General features: G+C 44.4%; 1 protein-coding gene across 1 annotated transcript; it reads left to right on the forward strand.

Annotated features, from left to right (window-relative positions):
* Window positions 1-611: 611 nt before the first annotated feature.
* On the forward strand, window positions 612-21179 carry LOC128299452 (elongation of very long chain fatty acids protein 7). Its single transcript, XM_053035428.1, has 8 exons — window positions 612-1215; window positions 14293-14474; window positions 17775-17882; window positions 18013-18093; window positions 18189-18351; window positions 19233-19369; window positions 19842-20000; window positions 20099-21179. The coding sequence occupies exons 2-8, from the start codon at window positions 14334-14336 to the stop codon at window positions 20294-20296; spliced, it is 987 nt and encodes a 328-aa protein (XP_052891388.1). The 5' UTR covers window positions 612-1215; window positions 14293-14333; the 3' UTR covers window positions 20297-21179.
* Window positions 21180-21847: the final 668 nt, after the last annotated feature.

Genomic DNA, 21847 nt, shown 5'->3' on the forward strand with positions numbered 1-21847 from the left:
AACTTCCTTCCCCAAGACAACATGGCGACATGAGCATCCTCACCGTGGAAGATACGGGCGAATCGGCGAATCATTTGTAACGAGCTCGTTTGGAATTTCCATCCGTCCGACGATACGGGCACCTCGCAGCAAGCAAACGAAGGGTTTTTTTTATGCGAACGGGGCGCTTTTGTGTGGTGTTCCCTTGGGTTCCGAACCGGCTTTTCGCCGTTCGCTTCCGTTCGGCTGCTCCAGACTCCGAAGAATTCTGGTTTTTAGTAGAAGGGATAGTAGTGGTGGTAGTAGTCATACTAGCAGTAGTAGTAGTGATTAATGCCGTATTGTATGGGTGTCCATTTCCACCAGCGCATCCAGCGATTCGCGGTGGACGCGCTTTGCGGGTATCCGTCGCGAACAGCGCCCGCCGTGTGCGATCGTGCGCTTACCTTCCGCCGCCATCGTACCGGGCCTCAGCGTAGTGGAGGGAAACAGGGGCGCCGCGGCGGCCGGGTGGTTGCGATCGGGCGGAGTGGGGTCGATATATAAAACAACGATGGCTCGATCGCCGAAAACTCATTTCGCTCGTAACAGTCGCCTGCTTCACGTCGAACGGATCGGTTCAGGCAGAGTGGTGCCAAACCCGAGGGATACATTTGACTTCCACAACTGTGGGTACTGATCCTGGTACTGGGATTTATTCCGTGTGTATTCGTGCGCCTGTCGTGTCCGTGGATGTGTGCCGAACTTGCTGTTCTACCACAGTTCGTGAGTGTTTAGTGTCACGGGACCAATTGCCACGGCGATTGCCCGGCAAGGACAATTCCAACATCCGCCTCCGGTGGCAGTGTGTGTTTTGCAGTGGTCTTGATACGGAGCCGAACGTCACCCAACAAAGCGTGCTCTCCCTTTAGAAGGAGACGATTCCCAGTGCGGCTGTTTTTGTAACGGAAACCGATTAGCACCCCGTCCACCTGTCCGGTGCTGAATCAGCGCTAGTGAGCGACAGTTCGTGTGGTGTGGCTGTGAATTTTATCAAACACTGCTGACGTTGTTCCAAATTCGATCGCTTCACTACCTTACTGGCACTGACTGACCGGTCAGCATCGTTGCGTGAGGTTGCGCGCACTAGTGTCTGTCTGTGTTCCCCAGTACCATCCCCAGTGACAGCACAATTTCGCTCGACGCCCGTTCGAGGGATACTGTGGCGCTCTGTGGGAGCTGTAATTGATTAGAAAGGTAAGTCCCAGTTTTCTAGGACTCTCATTAGCATACACTCGTGCACGAGTGGGTGCGTGTGTTTGCTGTGCCTGGATCGGTATGCTTTCGAGCCGAAATGTGAAGCTAGATATTTTAAATTTCGCTGATGCGACTCGTGTGTGTTTCCTACGGGGAATTTACGATACCGAAAATGTTGTAAAACATACGTCTGGACATCTCCAACTGTGTAGCTTTACTTTCGCTCTCTTTGAAATCGATAAGTTACTCCCCGGTGGTAGGGGAGGGTGATCTCTTTACCCACCAGCATGTGAGCGTGTTTTACAGCCAAAAAAAAAAAAAGATCGCCTTCCTACTATTCAGCGAATGATCGGCAGTCGCTGTGGTTTGTGATTGATTGGAATGGCATCAGTACAAGGCACGAAGGCCTCAAAGAAGGTGTTTAATTCGGCCTATCTCCGGAACCGGTTTCGGCCCCAAGGAATTCGGCACCCGGTAGGAACCTGGTGGGACGTTTTGCCATCGCCCCGGGGGGTGTTCCGGCTGAAGCGAATCGACAAAACGCGCGAAGAAGCCCGTCGGTTACGCGGATAGTTCCCGCAACTCAATCGCACGGATCTTACGGTGGTTCTTATGTAAGCGAAATTCGGTCAAACCCGGCGATCGGGACCGGACTCGGCCGAACGGTTGGGATTGTGGCGTCCTACTACACCACCCTTGCGCTGCAGCAATGCAGCATCACCTTGTTCCCGCCTTGTCACCGGTGATCGGCAGACCTTTTGTGTTTGGCTAGGTGCGGTCCATGCCAACCGTACGGTGTGTCATCGTCGTGTTGGTTAATTTATTTCAACTTTCGAGGCTACCTTATCGTGCGGATGGCAGGAATGGAAGGAAATGATATGTCCGCCCGATTGCATCAACCCACCCAGCCAGCCAGCGAACGTTTGGCTGGGTGTGGGGCACTGATCGCATTATCGCCACCTTCCCCCCCCCCCCCCCCCCACTCCCGCACGATGACCCTGAAGAATGGTTTGGAGCGAGATGAAAATAAATGCTACTCGATCAAGGCGATTCGGATGTGCAAAGTGTGGTTAAATTGGTATGATCCACAACGCGAAACGCGCTGAAGATGAAGGTTTCTGCGCATGGCCCAAAGGTCATTTGAGTACGATCCAAAAACCTGACCGAACCAAACACCACCGGCCGCTCCCCCAATCGCTCCCCTTTCAATCCGTCCCGTCCCAAAGGAAAAGAAGGCGCTTTCAAACAACACCACTCAACCCCAAATGCACAAGCGGAAAATAAACAACCCGCCCGGTGACGGTGTTAACTGATACCAATATAAGGGATCGATCAGCAATGGCCCACACAACGGGGCATAATTCGCACCGGTAAACAAACACACATACACACACACATACACACACCAAGGCACAATTAAGTGCTGCGTGTTCGCATTTTTTATTCTGCCGCCACACCGCGGACGGAGCGTGAACGTTTTGGCGGCCCGTGTTTCTCACCTGAACGTAACGCCACAAGTGCAAGTGTGCAGAAAATTATGTGCGAAAGGTGAAGGTGTTAGAAAACTAGCGAAATTTTAACCTCGATCGATCGAAACGGTGAAACTGCGAAGGTGTGGAATGGTGACGAAAGGCAAACCGGACGAAAGCGATGATAAGAAAACTGTTTCTAAATGGGTTTTGGGCTAAAATGTTGTTAAAGTGATCTTTTTTTTAATAAATGTACCAAATTTATCGCGATTAAAACAATAATTAATCGTAATAACTGTGACGAAATTAAACGTACAGGCATTACATAATATTCTGGTGCCAGCTTCATAGTATACTAATAATTCCCTAGATGTACTATTAAAGTGGATTGAAAGAATTATAAGGCAATATTGTCAACTCGACATAACTAATTGGCTCGTACAGTATTCCGGACGCCATTTATTGAAGAAAGATACTGTATTAAATAATTATTTTAAATTGCATTCGAAGCCATTTTTCTTTACTTGAATTTAGTACAATTAATACACAATCTGAGACATTTCAACATCAGCGTGTATCGGAGACCACTTGACCGCTTCTGATTTCTTGTCTTGTGTGTAATTGCTGAAAAGATTTGTTAATGCATACTTATTCTCTATTAAAATCTTGAGCTGTCTGGTGATGTTACTGTTGTTACTGTTACTTAGCTTTTCCCTCATGTTACTTAGGGAAATTAAATACAATTTTAAGTTTTTTATTTACACAAAAAGAAACAACTGTTACAAAGCTTCAAGTAAATTTCCAATAATATCTCATATTTTTTCCTTTGTTTTGCAAAATATCAACATATATCTCAACCGATGCTCGTTCTAATGAATGTTAGGTAATATCCAACAATACCCTAATAGGTGTAAATAATTATCATTTTTAATCAATGTATACCCAGTGCAAACTACAACCAGTGACACGTTCCGTACCACATCTCCCTAAAATGGGTGACACTCTTAGACACTTATCGAATAAAATTATCGTTTTCATTTTAATACTTAAATCAATGCTACATACTCTTTAGTAGAAATTAGCAATGAACAATAAATCAGTAATTTTGTACTATGAGCTAGACAAGTATTGCATTTCATAGTAAAACAATGATTTTTTCTTGTTTGTTGCACCATGTTAAAACAATCTATCCACTGCTCGAAAAGTTGGTGGTTTAAGACAACTCAAATAGATTTTATTAAATCCCTTTTTTTTAATTTGTTCAATATGTTACTATCTTTTTTCATATATACTTTTCGTTAATTTTTTTATCCCGACATATGCGACGATCATTATTACAAGCAATAAAGGCAAATTTTTCAACATTTTTGCTTCTTTCGTACAATTTTTGCAAATTGCAATAGTGCCATTATGGACCCCGCAGGAAACTTCACTGATTCGCGCTTCTCCCGAACGTGTTAAGCAATTGCCCCGACGACAGTGAATCTGTGTGGCCTAACACCCCGAGAGTTGCCTTCCGATGGTACGGTGTCACTTCCCACACAATAGCCTGAACTAATGAAACACCGCCATAACGCAACGTCCACGTTAAATGCCTTCATTTCACTTCCCGCCACTGTGCCAGGCCTAGTGAAAGCAACGCTTTGCCGAGCGAGCGTGACCTCCTTAGCGCCCCCTGCAACTGTTGCCACGTGTCGTGCACACCGTTTCGACTTCACATCCCGCAAATCAATCAAAACCGTCGTGAGACGGATAACGACGTACGGTTCCACTCGACGACCGGAAGATTCAGATAACCCTCAAGGGTGGCCCACCCCATAACGCGCGCGCCGGGTCATCGAACGGAACGGCTTCTTCCGACGGCGAAGGACTTTTCAAGCTGTTGATCGGTGATTTCGTGGCGGGAAGAAAAATGGGCGATTGAAAATGAAAATCATGCCGCATCGATTAACCTCGGCACCGGTACGGAACGAATCTTGCGTCAAGCCACCGTCGGTGTGGGAATTGGGTGTTTGATCGTGAAAATGTTTCTGTCAAGGTCCGGTGCTAACTGACCCAACCAACGGAAGATCCACCCGAAAGCAAATGCATCACCACCACCGGTGATGTGCGTTTTGGGCCCAACCCCGAAGGTGTTGTCGCGCCACGCTCGAACGATTCGGAAAATGGTTTCGTCTTGGGTGGATAATAATTAGGTGACGAGATTAACTTATCGCGAAGCTGCTTCCTTTGCCGATTACCGAATGCTTTTGGCACGGTTTTCTAATAGGGGTTTTTTTCGGGGTCTCATTAGTGGCCTGCCCAGATTGAAAAAGGCCGAAGCGCAATCATCTCCCGGAAAGCACCACTTTAAAGCTGTCATTTCTCAAAGTTGAAGGCCCTCCATCGACCAGAGCATTCGCTACGTCCAATATGCTCAGCAGCCTGAAGGCTTGCAAGATGATGTGTGAATTTTACGCAATTCATAAGAATTCCATTGATGTAAGCAGGCAAAAAGAATTGTTTTTTTGGCTCGTTCACAAATAATTCTAACAAAAGGCAATAAGAGAAATGTCAAAAAAACCCGCTCTATAACTGTGGTTATTTCCTGCTACGCGACAATTGTCCCAACGTACACACTTAAGTGCCTTGTACCGCAGAGACATCTTCCCGATGACGTTTTGTCAAGTGATAAATTGAGTCGCATTCTGGATGAAGTGTGTCTGAAGAACTTAATATCATCACACTCCAAAACGAGCGTCACAAAATAGAGGCGCAAGACTAATGGTACGGCTTGCGGTCAAGTTGATGTCATTCCCCAGCAGGTTCCGAAGAAGGTGAGAGGGTTTCGCTAAAATTAGCTAAACTTAGAATGGACATTAAGAAGAGAAGACAAAGCTCCACCAACTACTACGCATCTTGTTTTATTCCACTGCTAAGATATCTCCCAAAAGCCCACCAACCAGGCCACAATCACACCAATATACAACATTGAAAGCATTGTTGTCGTTGGGAGGGTAGTTTTTTAACGCTCTCTCCATTGTTGAAGACTTCTTTAAGCTTCCACGCTGAAGTGTATGCCTTAATGCGCAACGTTACATCATTCGCCGATCAATTCGCCAGGCCAGCAGCATATTGGTTGTTTGATTTTTGCTTCTGTCTATACGAGTTGCTTTTTATTTTATTTCTGAAGATGCTGCCCCATAAGCCACGAGAAGCTTTCGGCGAGCAGCGGGCAGGTGGTTGTAAATCATGTAATAAAATTGCAGCCCGTCCGTCGGTTCTTCAGTTTCCCTCGCGGGTCGATTGTTCCAACCGGCAAATGGCACCCTAAATGACCTTTCGCACCCGTACACTGGCTGGTTGCGATAATTTAGTGTCATTGCAGGTTGCGCGTGTGGGTATGGATTGCTCCATTTTGGCGTCCATTTAATTTTACACTCTACTCTACCCGCTTGCTTGGAATGGTTCGAATAGCAATTCTCCTTCTTTTTATTATTTTTTTTTTTGGCAGTCCCAAACAGCAAACACCATGACCTAATCCCAGTGCCCGTTTGCACCGATCAATCGATCGTTGGGCGATTGCCTGTGACGACGATCATTATGAGTCTAGGGGGTTTGGGACTCCGACGTCCCATAGTGTTGTTGTTGTGCAGCATTTTCTTCCCTCACTTCGCGCTATTTGCATCTCTCGACCGACTCTCATCGAACGACCCAAGCGTCCCTTGTGCGTGAAAGACGTGCAAAACCTCGTGCGATGAATAATGCATCTTGTTTTTTTTTTGATTCGTGGTTTGCTGCTCATTTACTGCTTTTCACTCTCGTGCCGCTTTTCGCTTTCGCTTCGTGCGCTTTACGCATATTCGCTCGCCACATAACAACAAACGGCTCATTCAAATCCGTACCGTACCCGGGCCACCTCTTCGGGCCACCCGGCTCGGATGCTGCAACCATGGGCCGGTGGCCTCTTTTCGAGCCGCCCAAGTTTTCCAGGTTGGTTCCATTTCGATGGCCATTACATGATGTAATACAGGGTACGGCGCTTTAGGGAGGTATCGGTCGAGGTGCGTGTGTGAGTATGTGACGCCCGTTCGGCCAACCGGACAGTCTCTTACCCTAGGTCAGACCGGTCACAGACACCGATAGCGGTTTCGCAGTTTTGCCGATGTTGGGCGAGACCGGAGCTCAAGGTTGTTTGTTTGCGCGATGAGATACACATCGGGAGGACGTTAAAGCATAAACGTGTCGTACGGGCCTTCGATTGGGCCGCTTCTTCTTCGAATGCCGATCGTACCATGTACGTAACCGGGGGGGGGGTCGCATAAGCGTGGCCAATGCAAATAACATGCCCATCGACACACGCTGACCAAAGGGCCGACCGGGCCACCCGAAGGTCGACCACAAGTTCTCGGGCAACGTGCAGTTCTCTCGCACTATGCACCAGCATGCATATTTAGCCGCGCACGTCGATCGAAGCTTTCGGTTGGGTGTGGCGCAGTTTTTGGCTAACGCGATGCGCAATTTTCGGCAACGTTACCGCACGTTTGATCCTTTGGCGTGCATGCAAACGATCCTAATTAGCCTTGAAAACTGTACCACCCACCTGGTTGCCGCTATCTGTGCGTGTTGGAATTCAGGCGAAGTTTTTGGGCTCCAAACCATCCTTATTGTGCGTGAGGTACGCGTGCTTGGAGTACGAATTTGAAGTTCCTGAGAAAAAACTTCCCGGTTATGACTTAAAACATGAAGATCAACTGCAATTTTTCCAGCATAATAGCAATTAATTCAGTCTAGAAAATAAAACACATTGACTCATAACAGGGGATTTATACACCGAAAAGCTCAACAAACAGGTAATTCACAAGAATTAGCAAAAAGTACATTTTTATGGGATTTTCCACTGAGCACTGTTTGAGGTTCCCACGGAGACACGAGATTGCGGTGTCCTCACTGGGGTTGCGTCAGAACTGATGCTACTGAAAAAGAAAAAAAAAGATGCTACTACTTGACGAGCTCCGGGCGTTGAATGTTTAAATTTAAAACACAATGGCGAGTGTTTTTGGGCGTACAAAAAGTAGTCAATATAATGACAAGAATTGTCATTCCGTGTAAATTACGCGAAGAGAACCTGACGAACATTTTAAATCGGATGGTATCTTAGGTTTTTTGGAGAATTTATAGATTTCGATTAGTAAACCATAAACATAGGCTTAGCACATATTGGTTTTCGCATAGCAATGAGTTTTTTTTTTGGGGAAGTTGTGTGGATTTAGTTGTTTTAGTTTTTATGTTCATCAATGCCATTACATTGCAGTCCAATTAAGTGAATACATATAGTAAACATAGTGAAACACTGAGTTCGGAGGCTGAAAAGCTTCATGGATACATTCACCATTCCCCATTGAGGATGGAAGAACTGGTCTAGCCGTGCTAATGCTCTGCTAAAAATCCAATGCTGTGCGAGACCCGCACCCAAACGCCGACACTGCCTGTATCTGTACAGCATACAAAGTGTGCCCATTAGGGATTAGAGCATGGTCCTAGCGCATTTCGCCATCTGCCGATGAAGGAAGCCAACCGAAACGCTACCACCGGTCACCGGTCACGGATGTATCTTCGTACGTGCCCGTGAGCTTAAAGTGCGTTTCGTTGTTCATCACACCTGGATGGACCATTGGAGTCGACGTGTGGCTGTGTGTTTGTATGTGATTCAGCATTGGGTTTGTTTCATGTTTGCTTATCATCATCACGCCACGCCATGGGCGACGGTCCTTTCATTTGCCCAACAGACTCGATTTGCCATGGTTGATACCGCAATCGGGTCAAAAGCGATAGAACGGCACAGCATCCTAGCGGGGATGGCATTGATGGAATGGTACAAAGTGGCAAGCCACCATCATACGTTTAAACAATGCGGAAAAAACCTCGACATCAACACACCGCACCCTTGCATGGTGTGAATCTTCACACTTGCAATGAAGCATCAAACGCAATGACATGATGATCGACCCTCTGCCTTGGCCAGTTGCCAATGGTCCAAGCGTCCGAAATTGAACAAACACAAACACCGACGTGCACTCGCAAACACACTTGATGGATTAATTCGGCGATACGATCGTTTCAAATGAACCATTTGGAAAATGGGTTAAAATGGTAATAATATTTGCGCACGGCAGAAAATAAATAAGATAAGCAAAAACATGTTTTCATTCACACCATTATGCGTCTGTTCGCTAAACATTCCATCGGAGGTGGATAGAAAAAAAAGCACGCCCCATCTTATGCAACAGTTGACTGAACGTTACGGAAACGAAAAACAGTTAGCTTGCCATGCGTCACCACCGGCACTCAGGCCTTTCAGGGGTGGATTGAAGGAATTTTCCTTCCCTTTGTCACCACACAGGTGACGATCGGCAAAGGGGGATCTGGCAGTGGTGTTAATTACCCGTTTGCAACAATCCTGCCCACCAGCCACTGATCAAGATCAAGTTGAAGTTCAGATCTGCTCGAGGGGGGTTTTTTTGTCACCACTACGCATGGAAGTGATGTGAAGACCGGAAAAGTAAAAACAAGGGGACGAAAACACCACCCCAACAACAAATAAATCAAACGTCATACAACATCTCCAAGCAAATGGCAGGTGTCAGGCCATAGAAAACTTGTCCAACTGTCTGCACCCCTTGTTTACTAACGGTAATTGATCACTGCCAACCAACCGTGATGGGTTTGCTTGGACCTGATTACGTTCACGTAACGTCATCAAGTGCAATTGAACGGCTAGACATCGAGAGTTCTAGAACAGCGCCCCCTGTCGGGTGTACTAACTGTCAACAAGCCCGGTACTTAATGCTTCCCTTCCTTTCGCCCGTTTCTTCGCTGGAATTCTTCGCTTTAACCCCGTATTCTGTCTCAGCGTGCTCGAGAGCTTCTCGCTACGATCACCTCCATAGTCGACGCGATCGTATCGTCTTTGCGTCGCACAGCATCGCACACGCATTGTTCCATATTCATAAACCGATATGTTGTTATTTTCTCGCACAGTAGGATGCAGATTAATTGATTATAATCAAATCATTCCATCATCCTGGAAGTGTGCTGTTGCCGTTGGCGAATGGATGCGCACACAAGCGCCTCCGATCAATTGCTGGTTCGCAATAAGAGGGAGTGTTCTGCAGTGCGTTGCTGTTGCTGATGACTTGCGTTCCTGTAATAATTGTTAATCATTCCTCAAGTTCCTTGACATTTCAACCTACTTACCGAGCAGCGCGCCCTAAACCAGTTTGCAAGCGTGCGGATAACGCCGTGTGCAATTTGCCCACACCCCCTATCTTAATCAATACCGGAGCCGGATTTCGCAAACCGAATCCTAAAATTAGAAGCGCAAAGACGCAAAAATCCAACTATATCCACGCGAAATTGCACAACATTTTAATAAGCTAAACAAGCTCGGTAAAAATCTATTAATTATTCACGCGGGTGTTGCGTTTTACTGCTCCTTAGCTCACCATTCGTATTCGCACCGGACGCTTTGTGGATTTATTTATTCACCAAGAAAGTTGGTCTTGATACTCGCATGCGTAGATCATCGTAGGTGGTACCTCAACGTCCCAACTAATCATACGAAATGAGGCTGTAGTTGAAGTTCTTACAACAAAGCATACACTTTACGTTGCAAATTTGCGTACGAACCCATTGCAGCTTCTCCACAAACCACAGCGTTGCAACTGCTGCAAAAATGACTGACTTTGACATTCCTGCGAGAGGTAATCCCAACTCGGTACTGCCCGGTACGGCTGCTTGTGCACGGTGCGTCCAATAATTGCCCGTTTGCCATTGACCCCATTTCGGCTGCAATCTTGCCGCAACCAGGCACCGGAATGCGCTCACCAACGCGTTACCGGCGTGGCAATTGGTGTTGCAAACCCATCTGCCATGGAAACCAGGCGCGTCAATTAAACGGTACCATCTGCCCCATCGCGAGTTACGTTGGTGTCGTTTGCTGGTTGTGGCTGTCGTCGTCGTTAATTATGACAGCGTGCACAAACTTTTTGCCAAACCGCAACACTAATATAACCGTGCAACGGACCGATCGGTGGCGGCGGATAGAGCAGATAGAGACCAACAAAAAAGTGACAACACGTGCATGAATTACCGGTGCGCAATCGTCCGTTGGTGCAATGATCCGCACAAATCGAAACCTCGATCTTGAGCGGCACCGAGCAATAAATCCACAATAACGCCACGGATCGAATGGATTGCGTTCCGATCGTGAGTGGGGCAGAACTAACGAATCGTTTCACCATTTAAATGGTTCGTTCTAGCGCACCGCCGATTCGGAGGAAGGATTTTATTTTATTACCCATCTCCTGCCGGAGGTCAAGCAAGCTAATGAACCTTCCCGTTCGGAAAGGGGTTCGCTATGGTACGATGGCCACGAGCAACGTCCTAGATGTGGTGGGTTTTTTTTTTTGCATGAACAAATCACATTAAGTAATCGTTTTCGCTTTTGCGACCTGAAAAGGCTGACTTTTGAGGTCTTATATCTTCCGATCATACCGCTGGGACTAATCGATCTTTCCGATCTACCCTGTTCCACACAAAACGACCTTCCGGCCCGTTACGCCAAATTGCTCTCAAGCGGTCTCTGCGCAAAACCCTACCGAAACGCCTTATGAATGCTATTTCGAGTTTCTAATCCGAAGGAGCGTCCGCAAAAAGGGCGCGTCTGGACACGCCACTTGGCGTGACCTTGCTACTTCCCCGTTCGCCGGGGTGCATATAAATTGCATCATTTTCATAACCATAAACTGCTCCAGCTCCGCATGGTTGGCCGTATGCGAGTTTTATTAGAAACATTAGCAGTGTGGCCAGCTTGCTTATAGCCTGCGAGCATACCGGAATGGGGGGGGGGGGGGGGGGGGGATAAAGATGTCCTCCCATGCATGCTTAAACGCGCACAGGGGTGAAACGAATGGAACTCATCGATACTCGAACGCCCTGTGACATCGTGCAACGTTGCTCACACCGGGTACGTGTGCCGAGATGGCTAAACAAATTAATCACCTAAGTGTTATCTGCGTCCTGTCTTGCGTGCTCAGCATGTGCAAGCTGATGCCTCGATATGCCCGACTAACGGACAACGCGAGAATACGCGAGAATGACTGCGTCAAAGCATCCGAGAAGTGCGCCCCTTGTAACGGAGCTCCGTCGCACACGACGGTGACGAAAGATTCTAAATAACGGCGCGGCAAGCGACGAACCCCCCCTGGGCAAACGCCATGACGGTGCGCGGTGCTTTTGTTTGACCTTCTTTAGCATTGTGCGAACTCATCGCCCACCCAGCGGGAGCCACTAAAGACGTTCATTTGCAATGAATCCATGTCCCGCCCATCGTCCAGCAACGTTAGCCCCTGCGCCGCCAGCTGTTGGAGAAGCGTGGATATGGGGTCAGCACGATTAGAAGACGAAATAAAACAAACGACCTCTGAAGGCTGTATGTAGACGGCGAGTGCACCTGCTAATATGGGCACCATTACTGACCATCTCATTATGGGCGATGGCACAATGATCATACACACACACACACAAACACTGGTAGAAAACATGGCCATCACAAAGGTAACTGACGAAAGTTCACCAACCTCGGCTGGTGACCCATCGGTTGGCAATTGGTACAGAGGCCAAGAAGGTGTATAATAAAACGATCGCTTACGGCTCCTTTTGGTGACCTTTACGCCTTTACATTGCTTTTGCTTTTAGTCTGCGATCTGGCAGCAGTTTGCGATGTATGACGAAACGTCGATCGTTCTGCCGTGGGGCTGGTGTCTTGATGTAGGACATCTCCTAGAAGCGTTGACCGTAATCCGTGCCGGTGTGTTTCATTAGCAACGCGCTGGTAAGGTCCTGCCCATCTGTGCATTATTTTATATCATTTTACTGCTTCTTCGACTGTCGACGTTTCTACACAACGATGTGTGCTTTACCCGGCACAACTATCTTTACATTAACCTTCTTCCAGAGTCTTTAGTTCGCAAGGACTAAATTGAATGAGGAAAATTTTATATGAAATCTGAAAAAATAGTCGAAATTGATCATGTCTTCAAACACTCGTTCTTAATTGGATTTAAAGAAAACAAATGTTAAAATTCTACCATCAACGAATTTGAATGTGTGTCTTACCATTCTCACCATACCATTTTTGATTTTGATGATCTGAACGAATTTTGATTCGTTCTTGGATATTTAACACACTGAATAATTTAACAATTATTTCAAATTTAAGATGTTAAGATGACAACACAAAAATCAATTTAAAAAAAAACAATTTAAGTTTGAACGTTGATAAAAAAACACATTTGGAGATCGAAACAAGTCCTTGTACTTTAACACTTAAAAACACTACATCCCCGTGTTTTCAAAGTTATACAATATCCTTTTCTCGATCCTCGAACTTCGAAAAGCATCGAAATATACATTTCCTATTGAAACGATTTCCATATTCCGGTAACAACTACAGTTATTTGCGAACTTTTATTCCACACCCAGAAGGACGTCTGGTTTCGTATGCAGCATTCTATTTCAGGCCTGAAATAAATATTCATTCCTGCTGAACGATTGCTAAAACCGGCCTTTCCTATCTCAAACACACAACCCGCACACACACAACACACCAACCCGATCTTGATGCGCTCTGCGAAACTGAACTACGCACAGCAAAACCAGTCAGATCCTTGTGTTTGGAGCCGGATTTGTATTATTTGTTACGATGCTATGCAAACATCAGGAAATCGGGCACAACAACACAAGATCAGGGGACAAGTTTACGGATTGTTTGAGCTTGTGCGAAGCGAATTCGATCGATCCAAAAGCTACTGCAGCCAGCTGTTTTGGAACCAGCTATGGACGGGGAATACCCCCCAGCGGAAGCAGCGCGCGTTTATGATCGAAGCTTTATCATACCCATTTATTACTTACAACCGTATGTGATGGGAGTTTTTTGAAGGATTTACGTTCGTTGCCGTTCAAATCTGCTTTCCGGGGTTTGGTTGATGGTTTTGCGAGCTTTATAAAAAACACATGTGTTATTTCTTCAACTAAATGGCAGACGATGATGATGAAGTGGAGTTCCTAGTCAATCGAAGAACCTTCGAAGAGGGTTTTGAATGTATATCAATGCGGCAATAGTTGAATTGAAGACGGTTACAAATGAATGTTTACAATAAATTAAAAGCCACTCCTGCTGTATGAACTTTCCACGCTCGCTCATTTTGCACCAACTTCGCGTACGCGTAACGATGCGAATAATCATCCAACTGTGTAAATGCTTCGCACATACAATAAATCCCACACAAACAGTGTCGAGTGTTTGAAGTAAAGCAGGAAAAAATAAATAAACCAAACCGTCTTGTGGCAGTTACTCCCGTTCCGGAAGTGTGAAACGGTCTCCGGGCAACCGGGCGACGTTTGACGTCATTGCGGCAAACCGAACATTTGCACAAGTGAGAGTAATCATTGCCCGGGGCAACACAGCACTTTCTAGTTTTATGGCAACCTCTAGAACTATCCTTTCACTATCGCTACCAGGTCTGCTTACTAATGCACGTATCATGTTTTCCTTTCTTCTTTACAGCAATACTCGAAGGATAGCATAAAATAAACCACCGATACAGAATGGAGCTTATCACAAACGTGCACCAGGGCTGGCGGTACCTGATGGACGAACTGTCGGATCCAAGGACGCGCGATTGGCCGCTGATGAGTTCTCCCTTTCCCACCATCGGTATCAGTTTGTGCTATGCTTATTTCGTTAAGGTAGGTACAGAAGTAATTTATGGCATTTCTTTACGAGATGGGCTAGCAAGTTACCGGTTGAATCATGAACAACGCCACATGAGATCGATTTTTGCTTCCACATTACTACTAGTAAATACTTTAGTTAAAAATCTGGACAGTGCTATGTGGATGGTGGATTTTGTTGTTGTTTTAGAGTATTGTGCAATTTTAACTATTACTTCTTTTTTGTAATATGGTTTGAATATGGAACTATACCTTGTTGCCAGTAATTCGTTCTAAAAACAATCACTTTAATAGTATGTTTTAGCTGTTTTCAAACCAAAATTAACTCTTTAAGCATTCGAAACACAAAAGCACAAAAAAGAAACTGTTATTCATTGTTTTCAGTGTTTGGGTTTTGGATCCAGAATAAAAATAAAACAATTACTCATGTTTATAGCTTTGCAGCTATCTAAAACCATCCAAGCTATGCCAGCGATCGGAAAAGTGAAGCTCTTTGTTATTTTTATTGCGGTCATATACTGAAAAATGATCCAAGCAGCATTGGTGAAGCTCCTCTTGACATATTTTAGTGCTGGAGTTAAACCACATTGCTGCTTCATGAGACCATTCTAACCGATACAGCACACTGTTCAAAATGCTTCCTTAATAGCAGTGTTGTTTACAGTATTGATTTGAAGCTTTTGGCTGCCTTCAGCTTGTCAAACGGAGCTATTTAGCTCAGTACTTGGATATTAGTACTAAAAATAGTTCTGAAGAAGTACGTCTTAGTAGAATTACATTTTGAACAATGTTGTAGTTCGTAGGTGTTTGTACGTTGAAATTTTGCACGCTGTTCTATCAATATTATGGTCTAAGACATTAAGAAAAAAAAGTATACAAATCGTGTAGTAAATGTTATGTTATTATTATTAATTAAAAATTAAAATTATTAAAACAAAACTCATAGTCCAGATATTTAAAACACAAGGTACAGAATTAAAATGAATTTACTCTGGTGTAGTGAAATGGCGCTGGTATTTTACTTAGTGTGTATTATTTCCATATATGGCTGCATTCTCCAATCCGACCAACAGGATGATTAAAATTTTAAAATTCAAAACATCACGTGCTGCCACTGTAACTAAAACACACTTGATGATGTTCACTTTGTCAGACCATTGCATCTCAGCCGTACCAAATTCTACTTTACCTACGGTACGGACCCAGCATAAGGTCATTGTATCACTTTCCATTCAAAGATAAATCTTCTTGCAGGATTTCCATTGCGTTACAACTAGAGTAAACCAAAAAAACCTTCACCGTGCGGGATGCATTGTCCTGATGCATTTACTTTTGAGACAAATCTCACCAAACCCCATCATACTCTGCATGCATCCCCCTCCCAAAAAGGGACCGGACAGTGGGAGCTCGATGGCGGCAAGTTTCAGCGATATCTCAAACTCCCAAGTCCCTTCACCGATTGCACTGCACTGACCTTGCAGAATAGCAACAATAAAACAACAAGTGAATGGTATACTCGATTTCGTGAAACATCCCGCCCCGTTCACACGAACGGATCACTTCAGCACGGTCCTTTTTCTTTTCTTACAGAAAATTCCGTTTCATTTGCCTCGCTATCCAAGATGAGTTTATCACATTAACCTTCAATGATTTTATATTTACCGTGTGGCCCCTCGAGTTCACATGCCGAGAGGACGTGTAAATTGAAACGTGACAAAGTTATGACTTTGATGGTTGAACAACCGATGTTGAACGGAGAGAAAAGAGCGCTGTACCAAGTTCATTGTCATTCGATTGGCCACACGTAACCGGTGGACGGTGTGCAACATTATGCGTTTGATGTGCCTCACAAGTCCATTTGCACTCAATGTTATGGTCTTAGGCTGTGTGACGGGATTCGGAGCAAGGTTTTCATTTCGGCTCACATCCTCCAAAAGCTATCAACCGAAAAGGACATGTTGGGTGGTGGATGGTGCGTTGCATTTCCGGCGGACGTTGCAACCAACGAATCATGACGGATTTATGTATCGGTTAAAACCCTTTATCTTTGTATACTAACTTACTTAGAGCCTTTAGACAAGAGATCTTCTATGTCCCAAACGTGGCCTTTGCTTACCGTAAAAGGGAAATGATTCCAAATGGGAGAGAGTTAAATAGAGAAACAGAAAGAAGTATTAAAAATAAAATTCTTCATTACACATCACTACAACACAAACTCTTGCTTAAAACATACAATTTGAAGCAGTACAATTGGGATGGATTTGTTACAGTAGTTACAATAATTATTTTGCAGTATGTTTGAAAATTTAGTGAACTTCCGCCGTCATAATCGTTATTATGAAGCAATTATGTACGGATAAACAATCTATTGGAACGAAATCTTTTGGAATCTTCATCCAAGCTCATTTCACATATGTTTTGGAGACATTTCCATCTCCGAACAGTGAAAGCGCACCCTATCCGGGGTATATTACCATTAATGTAACAATAATGTTTTAAGAACCGAAAAGATGTAATTTTTATGTTTCTTTTCATGAGAGAGCTTTACTACTATTTTTTTTACTTTAAATTGTTTCATGTAGTTTCAATTAAACATCTACTTAAGAAATATAATTCTTATGTAAATGTAATTCTATTAAAACTCGTTCAAAAATACAACATACACTACTATGGTGGATAGCGGAAATAAGCTATTCTCGAATTTCCACGAATTACCTTTAGTGTTCAAGATTCGACTTCTGTTTTGCACGGCAATATTGTAAAACAAATATATTAAAATGAAGAAAAAAGCACACATTTTGTAGCAGTATGCTCATAAAACCAATGCAAGAAGCTCATAAATAAGATGATCTTGAACATTGTTGTCAAAGTACGAGCATTTATCTGCTGTTTACCAATATTTAAAGCATCTCGATGAACATCAGTGCTCAGGAACTTATTTCCTATCCCAAGTTAGGAAGTTACAGTCAGCCGATTCTTCTGGATTTCATGAAAGGTAAAGGGACAAAGATCTCTCAATAATAACCTAATGGTATGGTTGTAAGCCCAGCCACATTATCATCATATAGAAATCTTATGTCCCTAAATAAACCATTCCCGTGCAACATTTCTCAGTCATTCACCTGCAAACAGGTTCGTTAACCTGAGCCGAATGGAACACAAGCTATGCAATTGACTCGTTAGCTAGAACTCATGCTTAATTGCACCACGGTGCAACGACACTCGCTAGATTTCATCCGAGATGGGAATTCCCTTCGTCATGGATGCACCATTACTAACGCTCTTGATTGCCACCGTTCCCTATTGCCTTGACAGGTTCTTGGTCCCAAGCTGATGGAAAACAGAAAACCCTTCGAGCTGCGGAAGGTGCTGATCGTGTACAACTTCTTGCAGGTGCTGTTCAGTACGTGGCTGTTTTACGAGGTAAGAAGGTTCGCCCAATGCCCGAACCCGAAACACGGTAAGGTTGGGCAGTTTCGTTGACCCCGCGCAACTCGGCGCCTTTCACTTTTCAACCAAGCAACACATTAACCGATTCCCTCTTGTCCCGCAGGCATGCATTTCCGGATGGCTCGCCGGATACAGTCTGCGCTGTCAGCCGGTCGATTACTCCCGATCACCAATGGCCATGAGAGTAAGTGAAGCGTGGGGGAGGTCGCTGCTATGGGTTGGTTTATTTAGCTTCAGCACCTTTACATGTTCCGGTTTTCTACTCCTTTTTGTACACAGATGGCATCCGGATGCTGGTGGTACTACTTCTCCAAGTTCACCGAGTTCTTCGATACCATTTTCTTCGTGATGCGAAAACGGTACGATCAGGTGTCGACCCTGCACGTCATCCATCACGGCATCATGCCGGCTTCGGTTTGGTGGGGAGTTAAGTTTACGCCAGGTTAGTATTGGGCGTCAACGTCAACAACAGACAAACGGACTCTGCCGTGGAGCGCTTTTTGGTGACTTTTTTGCACTTTGGTGCTTTGTTTGCCCAACATGAACACGCTACAGATGCGGACCCTTGCGACCCTAAACGCCTCTAATGCCGCGCGTGTTTCTTTTCACGGCTCTGCGACGTATTGATTACTGCCACCAGCGGCAACAGCAGCAACCAACCAGGTGTTTCTCATACCTTACACAATCTCGCCGTACATTCGGCGAGAGCTGAAGAAATTATTTTTCTTTTTTTAGCGCAGCAAATCATTAACGCTGTCGTTGAACCAAGCTGCCATCAACAGGGCAGCCAGTATCAGCGTTTTAAAAATATGTATATACATGCTCATTTATCATTACAATGCCGTGAATGGGTATACTCCCATAGGTCACTGTAGAAACGCCTCATTTAGACGCGCCAAGATTTAATGTGTCACTTCAGCAGCCACGTTCACTCACGGCGTGTCGCACCTTGCTACCGTACTTGGCCTTTTGTGACTAAGTGGTAGCAGGGGTATTTATTTTAATTCCCTTTCCTTCTCAAACTTTCGGCCATTGACGAAATGTAGCGAAGGCAAACGAAACCAGACCAAACAAATTCTGCCGCTGACCTCCGAGGGAAGATTTTTTTTCAGTTTTGCCAACTCATTGAATTGCTGTTCAGAACAAATGATGCAGCATCATGCTGATTTGCATGGGGCGGCTTAAAGGCGGAGAATAAATGGCGTCCAACGTGGTTGATTGATTTTGCATCCAGCTTAGGAATGCTCTCAAACCAATTAAAATGGTTTTTTTTTAATCGAAACTTTCGTCTTTATTTCCTTTCTTCCTCGCCTCCCTCCGCAGGTGGACACAGTTCTTTCTTCGGTCTGTTGAATACCTTCGTGCATATCATAATGTACACGTACTACATGTTGGCCGCGATGGGACCGAAGGTACAGAAGTACCTGTGGTGGAAGAAATATCTCACAGTTTTCCAAATGGTAAGTAGAAGCTTTGCATCTCGAACAAACTGTGCGTAACATAGGTATACCATCAGCTGTTTAACTGACAATGAAAGAGAAGAGTTGACGAAAGAGATACGCATGATGTCATACGAAGTTGCAATGCATTTTTAAAACAGACTCACGATCAAATTTTGCTACTTTTTACACACAACATTATGTATTATTTCACCAGGTTGAGGTTTTTTTTTCAATATTCATTGTATAATATGATAGACGAAGATCGACATGCGCCTGTATGCGATACAAATCGCTAGGCACATCGTTATTTCACGAATCATCTATATTCTTCAAAGTCCTTTTGCAGTCCTGTTTATACTCTTATCCTTTTGCACTAATTTGTAAATTCGCAAAAAGGGGACCGTATAGTTATGTTACACGCTGAAGAAACCAAAAGTACTGCTTCTTCATTGTTTCAACTGTTTCATGTTCCGCTTGAACCCTCCAACAGGTCCAGTTCATTCTGGTGATGGGCCATGCCTTCCAGCTGCTGTTCTGGAACGAGTGCAACTACCCGATCGCGTTTGCCTACTTCATCGGAGCTCACGCCGTGATGTTCTACTTCCTGTTTTCGAACTTCTACAAACAGGCGTACACCGTGCGAAAACAGGTAAGTGGTTGCCAAGGCCGCCTTTCGATCCGGCGATGTTATTTTTTCACCATTTCACCACTCACGCGCCTTATTTATTTTATCGTTCATCCCACCAGGCAAAGAAGGAAAAGGCTGAACAGATGGCACTCACCAACGGCAACCTCGAGTCGGTGCCGAACAAGAACATCGCGAACGGACATACGACCACGCACAGCAACGGCAAACCGGACTTCTACCAGACCATCGACAAAACGATGGAGGACAGCTACTCGACCACGCGGCATCGTGCGTTTGTCGGGTTCGGTAGTAATTAGATGCGCTCGACGGGAACGGTGCTAACAAACCGGTGCCCTCTTACTGTGATCGGTTCTGAGCTCTCGCAGCGTGGGCTTGTCGCACTGGCTGTGGATGAACGCGCAAACCAGGAGCCATTATCTCCCATCGGCATCAAGCCCACTAGGAATCCAACACCGGGAGCTCACCGCTGATTACTTCCTGGACGCTGCCAGTGAAACATGCCTGTTTGAACAAAATGAAACAGATTTGAAAGGAATGAAATTGGGCTTTTTCATCCGGCCGGTTTCGACTTTGCAATAGCATTAGGGACGAATTTTATTTGCTTTACATTTCGGCTACTACTTAAGGGTGGACCATTGTGTAGCATCTGCTGTAGCGGCTTTAGAGCAAACGTCTATAGATGATAAGACTCAAGCATAGCGTTAATTAGTGTCGTAAGTCAGTTAGATGATATCAAACCGTGCGTGATTGTGAATCGTTCCGGTGGATGTTCAAAGATTTCTTGTACTGTATTGTAAGGACACATCGATTGAAGCTCATTCATTCATACACATGCGATCAAGCTCACAGGATGATCGAGGATATTCGTTGCTGTACTGCTGTTTTTGTTTTAGTCAGCTGTAAATTATTAAACCCTAAGCGATTGCTAACCACAAAGGATCGTGCCTAACTGAATTTTGTTGCCACATGAACGTGAAATGATACGCACACGGTTTCACTCTCAGCGATGGTCTCGATAGCCGCACGGAATCATTTCTTTCATTAGTATGTAACGAATCGTTAAGCAGTCAGCGATAATTCCAGCGAGCCAGGCGATTCGTTTTGCTCGTACAAAACTGGTATTGGTGAAAAATGTATGCAAAAAAGCTAATACTATGCAATCTTAATAATAAAAAATAAATTAATAATAATTTCAATCGTGTGCCGTGTTTTTTTGGTTCCATTTTTAATTAGTGGCCACTTGTTTGCTTGATGATACCACTTTTTATGTGGCATTTAACCTCACATCGAAACAGACGTAACTTTCAGACAGCAATAAAAACTCTCTCCTTACATAATTGATTTTATGTAACCTTTGAACCAGTGGTCGTGAATGATTTCATTCTAGATTTCTTAAATATGTTTGTAGTAGAAAATATATCTCTACAATGGTCGTTGTAGCTGTAGCCGTTTAATCTTGAAAACTGTTTATCTTTATCATTTTCTTATAGCTGATTGATCCGTATGATTTTCATACATACCAAAAAAGTCCCATCGCCTTTCCATTATGATGAAATATTTTATGTATGCATTGAAATGGATTTTTTAATTAAAGATAATGTGTTATATAAACATTATTAAAAACAAATTTAGAATTTCTTTGTGTTGTGCTACATTGCATCTATGCTTTCGCGCGCGATTGAGGCACAATCGTGAAGCTTTGTCGTTAAATCGAACGCAAACTTTAACGTTAATATTTGTTTTGATAATTTTCTATGTACTCACATGAATATTAAGTGTTAAAACTTGAAAATTAGCTCGTTAAAACGAGCTTTAAAACTGCATTGTACTTGTATTAATATGAACTT

The sequence above is a fragment of the Anopheles moucheti genome, chromosome 2 (assembly GCF_943734755.1).
Source record: "Anopheles moucheti chromosome 2, idAnoMoucSN_F20_07, whole genome shotgun sequence".
NCBI classification, from domain to species: Eukaryota; Metazoa; Arthropoda; class Insecta; order Diptera; family Culicidae; genus Anopheles; species Anopheles moucheti.

Excerpts from the sequence above, each read along its gene's own strand:
- LOC128299452 (XM_053035428.1), top strand. The coding sequence starts at position 14,334 with ATGGAGCTTATCACAAACGTGCACCAGGGCTGGCGGTACCTGATGGAC. Across the intron at positions 14,475-17,774 it reads GCTATGCTTATTTCGTTAAG|GTTCTTGGTCCCAAGCTGAT; the intron begins GTAGGTACAGAA and ends TTGCCTTGACAG. Across the intron at positions 17,883-18,012 it reads GTACGTGGCTGTTTTACGAG|GCATGCATTTCCGGATGGCT; the intron begins GTAAGAAGGTTC and ends CTTGTCCCGCAG.